We start from the raw sequence: 15344 nt of genomic DNA, 5'->3' as shown, positions 1-15344 counted from the left end.
CAAACCAGTCCGCTGGAAGGATAGTCACATTTAAAATATGATTCCATTAATTTTCCATCAGTGTATGCTCTCCAGAGTACTTGCATTTTGTTTATCTGAGTGCCAGTATAAATTACGGTGCGGTCATCGTCATTTTACCCTGAAATCCAGTAAATAAACGGCTGTCATGCCAGTGAGGGATGGACCATGGGAATGAGGACGCAGAATAAAGGCTTATGGGCTGATTTAAATTAACTGTGGACAGGCAGGCTTATTTTTTAAAATGTTTTCCAGGCTCTGAGACGTGTATGTGCTAATCTCCATTCTGTACAATCGGGACCAATGCGTGAATATGCGATTGTGTGTTTCAGGATCATTCCGAATCCGAGATAAACGAAAGACATTAATGGGGTTGGCAGGGGGTGTGGGGGTACAGAATTGAGATCATTCAAATAGGACAGGCTCTGGAATGCGGTGATGTCATTGCAAGGAACTGACCAAGGTCCTGCCTGGTTCCATCCTTCTGGCAAACGAGACAAATGCGTCTAGTTCCCTGTTAGGAAAACAGTAGTGACCTTGGTGTCCACCTACCTAGAAAAGCAGAAGGTGAGACAGTGCCGTTGCTTCTTGAAACCATGACACTGATCCCCGTCTCCACAAAGGGCACGGAGAAGTCCACCACTTCCGAGCGCTCCTCGTTGATGGTGAGTGAGCCAACCGCCATGACCGCCCGTTGGTAGACGACCTGCACGCAAGGCAAAGTAGCACAGACCCTTTACCTGCCCTTCCCACCACCCCCCAGCACCGCAGGCGCGCAGTCCAGATTAGAGCCCACGGGAGGAAGGCCACTTACTTCCCCAATCATCCCGTTCCACACATTGTTGACCTTTTTGCCATGCTTCCCATTAGTCACCAGGTAAAGGTCATAGGTGAACTTCACAGTGCGGGAAAGCTTCTTCAGGATATCGATGCAGAAACCCTTGCAGCATTTTTTAACATTCATGCCCTCATTGGTTGAATTGCTGTAGGAGGAAAAAAAAAAACACCCCTGAGACCATAGAATATGAGCACGGGGAGATCTGCTCACCATCATGACCTAAGAAGTTTCCAGTGTTTTCCACGCAGGAATCGGAGGCTCAACAGGAGGGAAGGGCTTTTTCAAGGACAGGCGGTAGTTTATGTCGACAAAAGGACCAAGTGTTCTCATGGACAGTAACCACGACAACGGCTAACTTTTATTGAGTGATTATTATTTGCGCCACGAACAATGCTTCAGGATAATTGCTGAAATAAACTCCGTGGCATTTCTCTTAGTTAACAGTAACAGTTTCTCCATTACACCACCTCTTATCTTAATGTTCATGACACCGACAGCCCCTTTAGAAAGTTCTGGCACCTGATCTGAGCTGAACTATAAAAGCTTATCAGAAAATGAAAGAGAGAGACAGATGACGCAAAATTCTCAGCTGAAGGAAGGTTTTGCTTTATGCGATCACTGCGGATGGAGGTTTGCAACCAAAGAGAACAAATAAAGGGGTCTTCCTTAGGAGACGCACTTTCCTTCCGGAGGAAACCGTGACTGAGAACCAGAAGATGGGGGTCCACCTCGTGCCTGAGTCCATGAACTTAATGTATCTTGATGGAGTTATCTGTCAAAGGAGCGCTCCTTCCTAACACTTTCTCTCCCTCCCTACATCACAGAAGTAGAAAAGCTGACACTTTGAAACAGTAATGTCCTTGATCAGGAAAAAGCCCTATTAGAATACAGAGGGTACTGGCATCTTAAAAGCTGTCATCAACTACCAAGGTGACAAAGATGGCTTTGTGCCAGCCACCTTGCTCTTGCTTTATTCACCTGGCCAAGTCATATTCAAAGCACTATACAAATCAAAGGACTATACAAAAATATAATTCTTTAAAGGCACTATAAAGTGCCTTCAAAAAGGAAAGAGCGAGCGTCTTCCCAACTAACAGCTGCTACTTGGACAACTCCTGTCGGAAGATCAAGACCTCTCCAGGCGGTGGCCCAGCTGGTCCACACGAGCTCAGCTCCCTGAGTCACGAGTGTCTCTGGGTATCCCACGACGGGGCCATCCACACACCCAACTGTTACGTAAGCACTAAGTAATGCTTATGGAGATGCAACATCATAATAGGAAAATACTTCCATTTCCATATCACAGGGAAAAAAGTAGGTTACACAGTGTTCCATACAGAACAGTCCCAGCTAGATAAAAACAGATGAGCTTATGAAATATCTGGACAGAAAAACAATGAAATAGGAAGCGTAGCTATTTTTGAATGGTGAAAAATAACTTCTTCTCTTTTTCGTGGTTTTAGGTTTTCTTCCCCCCACAAATTAACTGCAGTGAGTATATACTACACATATAATTAGACACACACACACACACACACACACACACACACACACCCCACCCACCCACCCCCCAAGCACCACTGACGTTTGTCTCAGCCCAGGGACACGGGGAGATTTGACAGTGTGACTTCGAGTAATGGTAGGGGATTGCAAAATGCCATGAACATGACAGAAATGTGTCCTAAGTGCATTAAATCAATGGCATGTCCAAATACAATTTCCTTCTCAGTATCTATCTGGGGCTCATTGAAAAATATGGAAAAACCAATTCTTTATTTTTTTTTCCTGGCCACCATGGGCCACACATCAATGCCTCCTCTCAACCTCTTCCTATCTCTGTCTTCTTTGTCCTCTGCTCCCTACCTTCTTCCGTCAAAGGGTCTTCCTTCTCCTGGTCTGGATTCCTGGGAGAGCCTGGATAGGAGTTACGAACACCCCAAGCTTAAGATTCGGGGTCACAGGTGCACAAGGGTAATCTTCGGCCTCACTGAGAACCTCAGCCAGCTAATGAAGTAAGTACCTCCCCTAGTCTCCTAATAGTAGGTGTACATCTAGATTCAGGTCTACGTCTAGATGCAGCAGTCATTAATACATTCCCACATTACCTACCGTGTGCAAGACATGGAATTATACCCTGGGACCATGGGATGAAAAGACATGCAGCAGAAGCAACAGATGAATTTCTCCCGAGGATTACAGAAATACAGACCAGCTTGTAATTGGAAACATTTATGAGTTCTAATCACAGCCCTGGTGTACGGGCACAGGGGGGTGTGATTTGACCACAAAGACATCTGAGAAATGGCGCCCAATGCAATCTTTTCCCACTCCCCACCATCACCCAAAAGAAAAGTGACCCATAAAAGCCCATGTGGAGAAAGGGATCTAATAAGAAATCCAGTTCCCCAGCGTGGCTAGTGGATGAGATCATGGCCGTGGAGGTCGGACAGAGCCACTGAGAGATCCCAGGTCTGTGCCTCACCATCAGAAGACACAGACCAGTTTCTTCACTAACGAGCCTCAGCGTGCTCCCTTGCAAATTAAGAAGGCCGGTGCTTACCTTGCAAGAGAGTTGGGGAGATTAAATAAAATAAAGTAGCTACAGCACTTCTCACGTAAGTGCTTAAAAATACATTTCCTCTCTTCTCACCGACCATCTGACAGTTTGGGGGAATTAATCGACAGGGTGGCCATTTATCCCCGATGTAACAAGTCAGATCATTTTTTCTCAATTTTCTCTTCATGCCTTAAGACCCAACTAACAGATGAAAAGGAATGCTTGATTCCCCAGCTCATTTCCTGTTACATATGTTTTTAGAAGACTGATGTGTATCTTAAAGACCCCACCACTCACCAGAAGTGAGAGACAAAACGTTTTCCCTGGGAGAAAGTCACCAAGAAAAATAGAGCCATGTTACCTCCCAGAATCCTTCTTAGAACCGATCAGCCTGCCTCAACGGTATCACCTTTAGGAAATGCAATCGATCTGATCTGTGGGAGTGTGGAGATGAATAGGTCCCAGCGACTGCCTATGGCTTTCCAAGACTTTGTCACCTAGACATTCAGTAACCTTGTCCCATCGCCGAGTGGGAGAAGGAAGCTACAAACCACCACCTCCCACAGGAACTAAAAAATGTGAATTTGAACCTGTTGATCTGTGTATAGTCTCTACTAAAAATCTTAATTCTTTTAAAGAGAGTAATTTATTGGGGGGGGGGGAACGGTGGGTTGGTTATTTTCTCCATGCAAATGTGGCTCAGGACTCATTGACCTACTGTTGTCAGCTCCAAGGCTTCTGATGTTAAAGATTTAAAGCTCCCATGATTGACTGTAGGCTCTACTGGATGGCCCCATCGAAACAAGAAAGGCACCGTTGTCATAAAGGAGGTGCCCTGACTGAGGTAAGGATCCTCGTTGTGTGCCAACAGCCCTGCTTTCTTCATCTGACCAAGCTGTGCTCAAGGACCACCCACCCAAATCTAACTCTGGTTGGACAACTTTCCCGCATTTACCCCTTCTGTCTCCCACCCAGCGCATCAGTCTCTAGCACCTCCCTGGGCTTCCTTCTGTTTCCCAGATCTGTCCATCTCTTTCCTACCTCAGGGCCTTTGCACCTGCTGTTCCCTCCACCCAGAAGCCTCTCCCCCTGTTCTTCACAGGTTCATTGTCCTTTTTTGTATTGTCTCACATCTCACCTGTATGAGCTGAGGGAGCCCCACGCACCTCAAGTGACTCTTGCCTCACACCACCTTATTCTTACCCTTTACAAGGTTTATCGTAACATGGAGCTGTCTTGATCTTTTAGTGGCTGAGCTGTTTTTTAACTGTGTGCGCTCTATATGGTAAGACCCCCGTCTCTTGTCTTCTCTGTTTGCTGATGTAGCCTCCGTGCCCTGCACTGAGCCTCACACATGAACTGTACTTCATGTGTATTTATTCAATGACTAATCTATTCAAAATTTCAACTCTAATGAGGTTCCTCATTGATTAAAAAAAAGGGGGGGTGAGTTTTCTCCAATCTACAATGTACCTTCATAATCCATTTTGGCATCATATTTTTAAAAATGATCTTTATCTCAAGCAGTGGGCTCTGGGGATCTGAATCTTGCATAACGACTTCCGTTGGAATCTGGGATGCGGGAGGGCTGGTCCCCATTCACTCATACGTTTACACATTATCAACACTGGGGGGTCCTGTTCCGTGCTCATCACCGGCATACAAAGACTAGTAAGCCACGTTTCCAATATTTAGGCAGCTCCCACTCCAGGGGCAAAGACAAACTGTAAGCCATAGAAACAGGCGACAGAGAAATCTAGTAGTGGGTGCTGAACATTTAAGTTCCTTCAAAGTTGTGTGTTAAAACCCTAAACCCCGGGGCACCTGGGTGGCTCAGTGGGTTAAGCCTCTGCCTTTGGCTCAGGTCATGATCTCAGGGTCTTGGGATCGAGTCCCGCATCGGGCTCTCTGCTCAGCAGGGAGCCTGCTTCCTCCTCTCTCCCTCTCTCTCTGCCTGCCTCTCCCTCTACTTGTGATCTCTGTCAAATAAATAAATAAAATCTTTAAAAAACAAAAATCAAAACAACAACAAAAAACCCTAAACCCCAAGGTGATGGCATTAGGAGGTCGGGCGTTTGGGAGGTAAAGCCCTCAGGAATGGGATGCGTGCCCTTACAATGGGACAGGAGAGCTTGCCTCCTTTCTGTCTGCTCTCCACCACGTGCTGATACCAAGAGAAGATGGATGTCTGCACTCTAGACATCCGGCTGGTGGGCTCCCGGCCCTCAGAACCGTGAGAGATAAGTGTCTCTCTTTTTTAAGCCACACTGTCTACGGTGACTTGTCACAGTAGACTGAACAGACTAAGGCACAGAGACACACCCAGGGTTCTGCAGAAGAAGGGTCAGCAAAGCCAACTTGGGGAGGGATAGCAAGGACCGGGGAGAATTATCCAGATGAAAGGAAGGGCTTGGAAAATAGTGACAAAAATACTCCAATGGTAGGCCTTTCCCCTTCGCTTACATCCCCACGAGGGTGTGCTTTCCTTTCTGTTTGCTCTAGAAAGACTAGAGTCAGGGCCTTGGACCTGGTCACGAAGCTTTATGCTTTCCCAGAAGGGTGAGAGGTTAGGGACAAACTCCACCAGAAGCTCTCACAAAAATTGGCAGTTGTTACTTCGGTCGTTAATTTAAAAAAAAAAAAAAAAAAAGGAAATGGCACGGATGGGACACTGGCTTGCTGTCGGTAAGCTAGGAGACCCAGAAGGTCAGGTCCATGCCAATCACATCAGAGAGTCATACAGAAGGCGTACCGTGACCCCCCCCACTCCCCACCCCCCCACCCCCCGAGAGAAGTTTCCAGAATGTTTGAAGAGTGTGTGTCTGGGATATATAATAAAGATGGGATGGAGGAGATGTGCCGTACTGGAGGAGGGAGCAGTCCGAAAAATAGAAATGTCTATAAATTTTTAAGGAAAGACTGAAGGGGACAGTTCATGGAGCGCAGTGGTTAAGAATATGGCGGTGGGGGGAGCTGGACGAGCATCTGAGTCCCAGCACATCCGACGACTCTGAGCGTGTTTCTGAATCTCCCCATAACTCAGTACAAATATCTCAAGGGGCCAAAACCACTTCCCTCCTACTGCTGTTGCTGGAATTAAATGAGTGTAAACCACCTGTCATAATGCCAGTTATTACCTCTTTTTTAAAAAAAAAATCTAATATTACAGATTATAATCTAGTATCAGAAGAGCCTATTTTATATGAGATTTTATTACGGTACTCCAGGTGCCGCTGCCGAGGACAAGGGCTGGCTTGAAAGGGACCGGGCGCATTCGAGAGACGCCACCCCCGGACTCACTTGATTCGGACAAACTTCCGGCACGGCACGGTGTTCCTCACGCACGTCTCGGTCAACGGGTCTATGTCCTCCACGATGACAAAGGGGGCCTCCTCCAGGGTGACGATGCTCAGATGGTTGTCGTCCGGCTCACAGTCTGAGAAGGACTTGTACCTTGGCCACACGGCATGCCGCAGGCTCAGGGTCTGGTTCTCCCACTTGCCCACCTGCATCAGAGAGACAAAGGCACACCTGTGCTTTTTTTTGCAACACCGACTTCTAGAAAGGCGACTCCTTCCCTGAGCGAGGTCCGAGGCATGAACTCTACCCATCTTGAGGGCTTTTCTGTTACTTACCTCCACATATGCTTCTGAGTACATGCTAAAAGAGATAGGGATATGGGGTACCTGGGTGGCTCAGTCATTAAGCCTCTGCCTTCAGCTCAGGTCATGATCCCAGGGTCCTGGGATCGAGCCCCGCATTGGGCTCCCTGCTCACCAGGAAGCTTGCTTCTCCCTCTCCCACGCCCCCTGCTTGTGTTCCCTCTGTCACTGTCCCTCTCTGTCAAATAAATAAATAAAATCTTTAAAAAAAATTAAAAAGATAGGGATAGAGGGAGAGCAGAGGACTGGGCAGCCCCCACACCCTGGCTTGTCCCCCGCTAATTAATATGGCGATGGTGCCCACACGATGATGTGGGGGAGAGCTCCCCAGGTGATCTTAATGTCCTGCCAGACTTTGGGGCCACTGATGTCGCAAGAGCAGCGTGCACTTTTAGAATCAGAGAAGTCTAGGCTGGGACCCCAACCTGTGCCACTCAGTAGCTACACAAACCGGGCAAACTCTGGACCGCTGGGAACGTCTGTTTTTTCCTCTGTAAACAGCACAACTCCACCTACTTCGTAAGGATGACGTGGCAAATTAAGCAAGACAGTCTGGGAACAGCGACCCGCCCCGTGCCCACCACGTAGGATGGACTCCATACTTTCAAAGTGTAGGACAGAGACAAGAGAAGGAGAAATTTTTAAAAGATGCTAAGGGAAGGAGGTTGAAGAGAGGAAGATGATGTGGAAGACAAGTCAGGAGGACTGACTGGAGGCAGGAGAGGAAATCAGGAGCATCATTTCAAGCCCAGATATGCTTCTATTTAAGTTGCAAATTAAGGTGAACTGTTATTAATCTGGCCCGAAGCAGGGACTTGGAACGCTTAGCGTGCACCAAGACCTGTCAAAATAGAATCGATCTCTTCCCTCTGAGCAGCAGTCGGCATGTTAGCAAAATCAAATTGAAGGCTGTATGTTTTGAACCTTAATTTTATTTGACAGCGTATTGGCACTATTCGTACACCGCTCCGGGAGAAAGCTGCTCCCGGCCCCGCACTTCCTCCCTCCTCCTGCTCCCGTGCGCAATTGCTTGACACCACAGGTCAGTGCTTTATTGGTAATACCAACCTCAAGGAAGCACCTCGTCCGAAAAGCTAAGTGCCAAGTCCCGGCTTGTCTGTGTTGACATGACCCACTCACCTCCCCTCCTGTAATGTGAGTGTTGCCAGAAATGAATTTCAGGCCCGTAAAGAGAATTCAGACATGCCGGACACCCAAAGGGGTGACGGGGTGTCAGGAGAAAAGCCAGACGGGGCTCTCCTAGACTATCCTGGAAAACGTTCGCTGCTTATAGGGAAACATTGCAGGTAGCCAATTACAGAACTGTCCAGCACGGCCGATCCCTTCCTTTGGAAGACAGGAAGGCCTGTAGGAGAATTTGGTCCAACAAATAGGTTCGTCTACCACTGCTGTAATGTGTAACACAGGCCGGGGAGAATGCTGAACCCGTCAAATTCCTCATTCACTCCACACGGATTTCTTAACCAACTGTGTTGTTGCCACCAGCCCGGGAGCAATGATGGATAAAACTGAATGATGCCTGTCTTCTCGGAACCATCAGTCTGCTGCAGGACAAAGACTAGACTAATGGTAATAAACATGCAACTAGAAAAAAAGAGATGGCCATGCTTTTCCTTCTGGGACATGTTCCTTCCATTCATTCCTTTTCTTCCCACTTCTCTCAGAAAAGCCACACTCTTCAAGAGGGGCTGGGTAGTTCAGCAGGTAAGAGAATGGCTTTTGGAGTCACACAGAACTAAGGGCTCATTCCGGCTTCATCCATTTAGCTGGGTGGCCTCGGGAAAGTCACTGAACCTCTTGCGTTTTATGTTCTCTGTCTGCAAAATGCTGATAGCTACAGGATATGACCTTAAGGACTGTAGTAAGTTTCCGATGAGCCAAAATGCCTATGTAGCATCAAGCATAGAACTTAGCATGTCACGTGCATGGTAGCTGCCATTATTTTATTATTGTTGTAGTCTGCATTTAGGACTTAGCTCAAATACCACCTAATCTGCAAGGGCATGCCTCCTTTCCCTAGCAATATGGAACTCTGCACCTGTCCACCATAGCTCTTCAATGCTGGAATTATTCACAGTGTCAGTTTTGAGCTCTCCTGTGTTGTCGGGGAATGTACTGATATGACCCATGACTCTGATCCCCACAAATCCCACAGGGTAAGGGTTCTTCTTCCAACTTTGCAGTTCAGAGAACGGAAGCACAGAGACATAGAACCTGTCCAGACATAGCTGGGAAGCCGTGGAACCAGAGCCATACCACAGGGCTGTGGGAACCCAAAGTTGCTTCTAGTAAGTGATTCGCGGTAACCATGTCAGAGCTCCGAGACCCTGAGACCCTTCCTCCCTCGCAGATAGCCCCAGGGGAGCCCCAGAAACAGAAATCAAGGCAACGACTATTTAGCCAGCAGAATCTTTGGCGATGTCATTGGTCACATCACTATACCCTACACCATGAAGTCAGGCAAAGGTTCCCATCCAAGAATGACTCCCGGGGAGAGCGGCAGCGAAGGTGTCTGAGTTCCTAGAGTGTATTAACATCCCAAGTCTCCCCTAAGTTATTCTCTCCCTTCCCATGTCTATGTAAGCACCCAGCGGGTCAGCCAAGGAGGGCTGGAAGCAAGCGGTGGGTGGAAAAACTTGAACAGCTGCTTTGTCAATGCTGCCGGCATCATCAAAGCTCCCAGGGACTCCCCTGAGTCTGTGGGGTTGCCCTAATAGGCTTCCCAAGTCCCCAGATCCCCAGTCCAGGATTCTCCATACACACGGGGAAAAGAGACTCTCCCCTCCTATGTGCACTTTCACGAGGGATTCTAACTGAGTCAGTCCAGTGTTTGTAGACAGAATGAACAAAGATTCACTCGCTCCTTGGAGCATCTGCATGGCTCAGCTGGTTAAACAGCTGCCTTTGGCTCAGGTCATGATCCCAGAGTCCTGGGATCAAGCTCTCTGCTCAGCGGGGAGCCTGCTTCTCCCTCTCCCTCTGCCTGCCTCTCTGCCCACCTATGATCTCTCTCTGTCAAATGAATAAATAAAATCTTCAAAAAAAAAAAAAAGATTCAATCACTCTCTAAGTTTTTATGGGATGGCCATTAGACGTCAAGCCCGGCACTAGGCACCGAGGAGACTCTAGAACACGCGATTAAGCTTTCCCTTGCATGGAATTTTTACACTAAATGAGAAGACAGACGTGAGTCCAATATCACACAAAAACACATCCTACCAACTGGGAGGAAGAAAGAAAAAACTGGGTCTAAGAGAACTGATGGTGGGGTTGGGGAGAAATCACAGAGGGCTTCCCTGAGGGGGTGGCACTTGAGTGGAGATCGGAAACCCCAAGATGAGTAACTGGGGGGCTGGGGGAGTGACGGGGAGGGCAAAACCTCACGCAGGCAGGGGTTAGATGACACAAAGCTTTGCAGGTCCCCGTAAGGAGCTGAGATTTACCCTAGAAGTTCATCTAGTCTGTTGGCCAGGAGGGAAAGGCCGGATGGAAGTGACCAGGGATATATGTCCACATGTAACCTGCCCCAAGGGGGAAGCTCCGTGCTCCCTTAGTGCATCTTTGCTTCTCTTTCTCGATGGAAAATTTTAAACTCTTACAAAAGTGGGACAGTGTAATGAATCTCCATGTTCCCATTATCTCGCTGCGGTAATTACTAACTCATGGCCAACCTTGTTTCATTTATTTGCCACCCACTTCTCCTATACCACACTGCAGGAACTCCCAGACACGGCAACATTTCATTCATAAATCCTTAATTCGATTTAAATATCTAATCTCTATTTGCGTAATAACATTACATCTCAACAAGCTATGTGTTTCTCTGATTAGATTAGGATTCCCCTGCCTAGGAGGGATTTCCTACAGACACTGATTGGGCGTGAGGTTCCCCAGCTTCTAACTCAGGGCCTGGCGCAAGGGGGGACTTCATGGACAGTTACTGATGGAATGAAGGAACACGAGACCTGAATTTCTAAAAACGTCCGAGAGTCAGAAAATACTAGCAGACTGATCGATGTGTCCGTATCGGCCTCAGCTGTGGGATTTTGCGCCCCAAGCACAACACTGAAGTAGCAAAACCCATATTCTCTCCCTCGCTCGTGCTTTGCTTTCACTTTGACTTTAGCCCCCTCGGCGCAGAGCCATCGAGAGTGACTACGTCCTATTTTCCATATGGAGCCAAGACCATCATACCTAGGCCAATCAATTTAAAAGGGGCTCCGGCCACTCTGAAGCGCTCAAGAAGATGGCAAGCGTCAGCGGAATAAACCATGAAGTGAGAAGAAACATGTCACACCATCTCTACTTGCTTGCCTCAGTGTCCCTAGGCCCTAAATGGACACAGACTACGAATGCTCCCTGTGCCTTTCTCTAAAGGTCACGTCCAAGACAGAAGAACCCTGGGCCCTCTGAGGACAGTAGCCATCAATCTCTCCTTCCATGCTCCCATTTTTGAGCTGATGGTGACTGTCCTGCTATTCTTTAAAAGAGACCTTCTTCTGGCCCTCAGTCCCCTCCAGAATGGGGCACACCCCACGGGGCAGAGTCTGTAACATTAGAGCAGCAGGCCCCGCCTGCCCAAGAGAAGTTAGTGTGTTCCAAGGCTGCACCACACGTCCTCCTGGGAGTAAGTTTTCACGGCATCAGAGCAAGGGAAGTGTTCCAGTCTCTGTTACACACATGACCCTATTTCTGGCACTCCAAAGGAAAAGGGAGTTCCAGGAGGCTTTGCTAAACTTAGATCTCCACGTGACTGGGACAGGAAGGTACACTTGAGCACGTGTGTTGGATATGGGCATGTACTGATTTGTTCATTTTCCAAGGATCAGCCTCATCCCTACGGGACCCCTCTCTTCTCTCCCTCACAGGTTTACAGAGGGAGAACGTTTCAGAATCATCAATATCTCGAGCTTCGGAGTCAGACAGGTTCAAATCTCACCAATGCCCTTGGTCGGGTGACGGTGTGCAAGTCCCATGATCTTTCTGAAGGTCAGTTCCTGGCCCACAGCAAGTTCAGGCACTATTATCATTAATTCAACATCTATTAAGCTCTCTTTGGGAAAAAGGTAAGCCTCTGCAGCAGAAGCACTGGCTGAGTTCCCATCACAACATGCCCTTGACCTTTGACTTCCCTGGGTGTCAGTCTCCTCAGCTGCAACAGAGATGGGGTGTGCGGGTAGACCAGATGATCTCTAAGGTCTTTTGAGATCCAAGATTCTAGACAAAGTGAAAGAAAAGTTGCCTTCCCAGCTCGCTCCTTACTGGGATCAGGGTAACAAACGGGTCATTAGCAAGGGGCCAATGAAGGCAGCACAGCTCACAATTTGATGTTTAATTCAGGAAGGAGGCCTTGTGCCAGCAGAGGCCAGGGAAATGACATGCCCATCTCTGAAGAAGACAGGACGGTTCTGAGAACCAAGCTGGAAGACCAAGAAGAAAGAATGAGGTCGCCAGAGCCTTCCTGGTTGGGAGTTCTCTTCGGCAAGGAAGCCAGTGGCGCTCAGAGCTTAAGTTTCCCACGACGCTGACTCTTGCTCATTCTATACACAGGGGCGAGGGTTCAAATCCTGACTTGGCCATGCCTTAGCTGGGGTAACTCAGCTAACAAATGGGGTAACAATGATGCCAAAGTCAATCGTGGACATTTCTCAGGTGCTTTCCTATGTGTTTCCGGTAATGAGACTTTAATCGTGCATTACCCAACTTGATTCTCCAAGCAATTCCAGGAGGTGGGGAATGAGGACTAACCTTATTGCTTGGGGTAAACTGAGGCTCAGAAAGATGAGGTGTCCCGCTCAGATCGTAATGCAAAAGTCAAAGGAAGAATATAAACTTGGTCAGTGAAAATGCAGAGCATAGCTTAATCTCCACCTTCCTCTATGGAATTTGGTTTCTTTGTATTTTAAAGGTTAAGTAAGAGTCTCCACCTTACAGACTTCTTGTAAGGATTACAGATGATGACAAAAATAAGTCTTTCTGGGGGTGCTTGGGTGGTATACTTGCTTGAGTGTCTGACTCTTGATTTTGGCTCAGGTCATGATCTCAGGGTTGTGAGATCGAGCCCCACGTTGGTCTCTGCACTCATCGCACAGGGTGTTTGGGCTTCTCTCTCCCTCTCCCACTGCCCCTCCCACTCATGCTTTGTTTCTACTCCTCTGCAAGCTTTAAATATTTATTTGTGTAATTCTAAAAACAGACTTATAACTAAGATATTACACTACTATTACCCTATTTCAGAGATGAGGGGACTGAGGCATGAGGTTTAAGTAGCTTGTTCAGTCCCCATCGCTTGACAGTAGGACAATCAGGATCTGAACCCAGCACTTGCTTTTAAATCAATGAGGAAATGCAACTAGAAGTTTTTGCTGGGGCCAAAAAAAAAAAAAGAGAGAGAGAGAGAGAGAGAGAAAACTTTGATAATGCAGAAATCCAACAAACACCACCGGAACCAGATGACTATGGTCAATGGCAGTATGGACAGGTCATTTTGATAGTACGTCCCCTTGATATAATGTGATGACACTGTGTGGTCTTCCTCCCGAAACACATAACCTCGTCTGATCATAATAAAAATATCAGAAATATTCCAATTTAGGGGCATCCTAGAAAAGAGCTGACTGAAACTCCTCAAAACGGGGAAAGTCATCAGAATATAAGGAAAGGCCGGGAAACTGTCACAGCCCAGAGGAGCCTGAGGAGACCTTGTGATTAAATGTAGTGGGGCGTCCTAGAGGAGAAAATAGGATGGCACAGGAAAAAGACACTAGATAAAAATCAGGGAGGTGTGAATAAAGCACGGACATCGGTTAACAACCACGTATCAATATCAGCTCCCGGAATGGGATAAACACCACATTAATGACAGGCATAGTACTCGGAGAAGCTAATCAGCGGGGGAGGGGTGTGAGAACTTGCTGTATTGCCTTTGCAATCCATCTGTAAATCTAAAACTATTCTATTTTTAAAATAGATTTTTTTTTAGGGCACCTGGGTGGCTCAGTTGGTTAAGCAACTGCCTTCGGCTCAGGTCATGATCCCGGAGTGCTGGGATTGAGTCCTACACCAGGCTCCCTGCTCAGCAGGGAGTCTGCTTCTTCCTCTGACCTTCTCCCCTTTCATGCTCTCTCTCAAATAATAAAAAAAAAAAAAATAATAACATCTGAAAAAGAACTTTTTACTGATGTTATTTGTCAGCAAGAGAGAGAGGGAACAGAAGCAGAGAGAGAGAGAGGGGGAAGCAGACTCCTTGCTGAGCAGAGAGCAGGATGTGGGACTCAATCCCAGGACCCCAGGATCATGACCCAAGCCAAAGGCAGACTCTTAACAACTGAGCCACCCAGGCACCCCTCTAAAACTACTCTAAAAGACAATGGTTATTTAGATTTTTTCCTAAATTCAAAAGAGGGAATTTTTTTTTTAAAAAAAGCATACGTAGTCTCAGAGAGACAGAGTAGGGGAGTGGCCCAGAGTGTGAACTTGGGCGTCCTGGCTTCAGATCCCAGCTGTGCCACTTGGACAGACAGCGGACCCCGGAACCACAGGGGTCTGAGCTGCCGGGTCCTGTTATACACGGCTGTTCTTTGGTCAAGACAGCGCCGTACCATAAATGCGTTTTCTCATCCTTGTGATTCTCCTCATCATGTTTTCTTTTCTCTGGCTTCCTTCAGTCCGTGATACAAAGGGCAGACACGGTATGTGTTCATCAGCTGTTTATGGGGGGCGGGGAGCAAGCCCCTAACCCCTAACCCCGTTCGAGGGTCAGCTGTATTGCTTTGCTGTCTTTCTGCTTTGAGGGCATCACCAGAAAAAGGAGATGAGGACAGTCGTGGAACTCGTAGTTCTGCTGAGACGACGAAATCAGTTACTCTAGGGAAAAATGCACGGAGGCAAGCCCAGCACTGGGGGAGGTGCTGTACGTTGTTGTTTTGTTGTGGTTTAGATCCATGGAAAAAAAAAGAAAAGAAAGAAAGAAATGAAAAGAAAAGAAAAAAAAAAGTGTTGCAAGGGGAGTTCACATGGGGGCGCCCGGGTGGGGCACTCAGTTGTGCGGCGGACTCTTGGCTTGAGGTCAGGTCATGATCTTGGGGTCACGAGATGGAGCCCCGCGTCGGGCTCTGCCCCTCTTTCTCTCCTTCTGCCCCTCCTCCCTGCCCTCTCTCTCAAATAAATACATCTTAAAAAAATAAATAAGGAGAGGGGAGTTCATATCACTTCATGTTTTAATTCCATAAAAGCATTTCTTTGCTCT

At 47.5% G+C, this 15344-nt stretch overlaps 1 protein-coding gene across 7 annotated transcripts in view; it reads right to left on the bottom strand.

Annotated features, from left to right (window-relative positions):
• The window catches only part of GRIN2A (glutamate ionotropic receptor NMDA type subunit 2A), a 724518-nt gene that overhangs the window by 73106 nt on the left and 636068 nt on the right, over positions 1-15344 (bottom strand). For all 7 annotated transcript variants that reach the window (XM_059155289.1, XM_059155285.1, XM_059155291.1 and 4 more), the window contains 3 exons: positions 6714-6919; positions 833-1001; positions 571-724 (listed from right to left, as the gene is read on the bottom strand). In XM_059155289.1, coding sequence (XP_059011272.1) covers positions 571-724; positions 833-1001; positions 6714-6919 — 529 coding nt within the window. The remainder of the gene's footprint in view (positions 1-570; positions 725-832; positions 1002-6713; positions 6920-15344) is intronic.

Source organism: Mustela lutreola, chromosome 17 (assembly GCF_030435805.1).
Source record: "Mustela lutreola isolate mMusLut2 chromosome 17, mMusLut2.pri, whole genome shotgun sequence".
NCBI lineage: Eukaryota > Metazoa > Chordata > Mammalia > Carnivora > Mustelidae > Mustela > Mustela lutreola.
The sequence above is the reverse complement of the archived record's forward strand: the minus strand, read 5'-3'. Positions and strand labels throughout refer to the sequence as shown.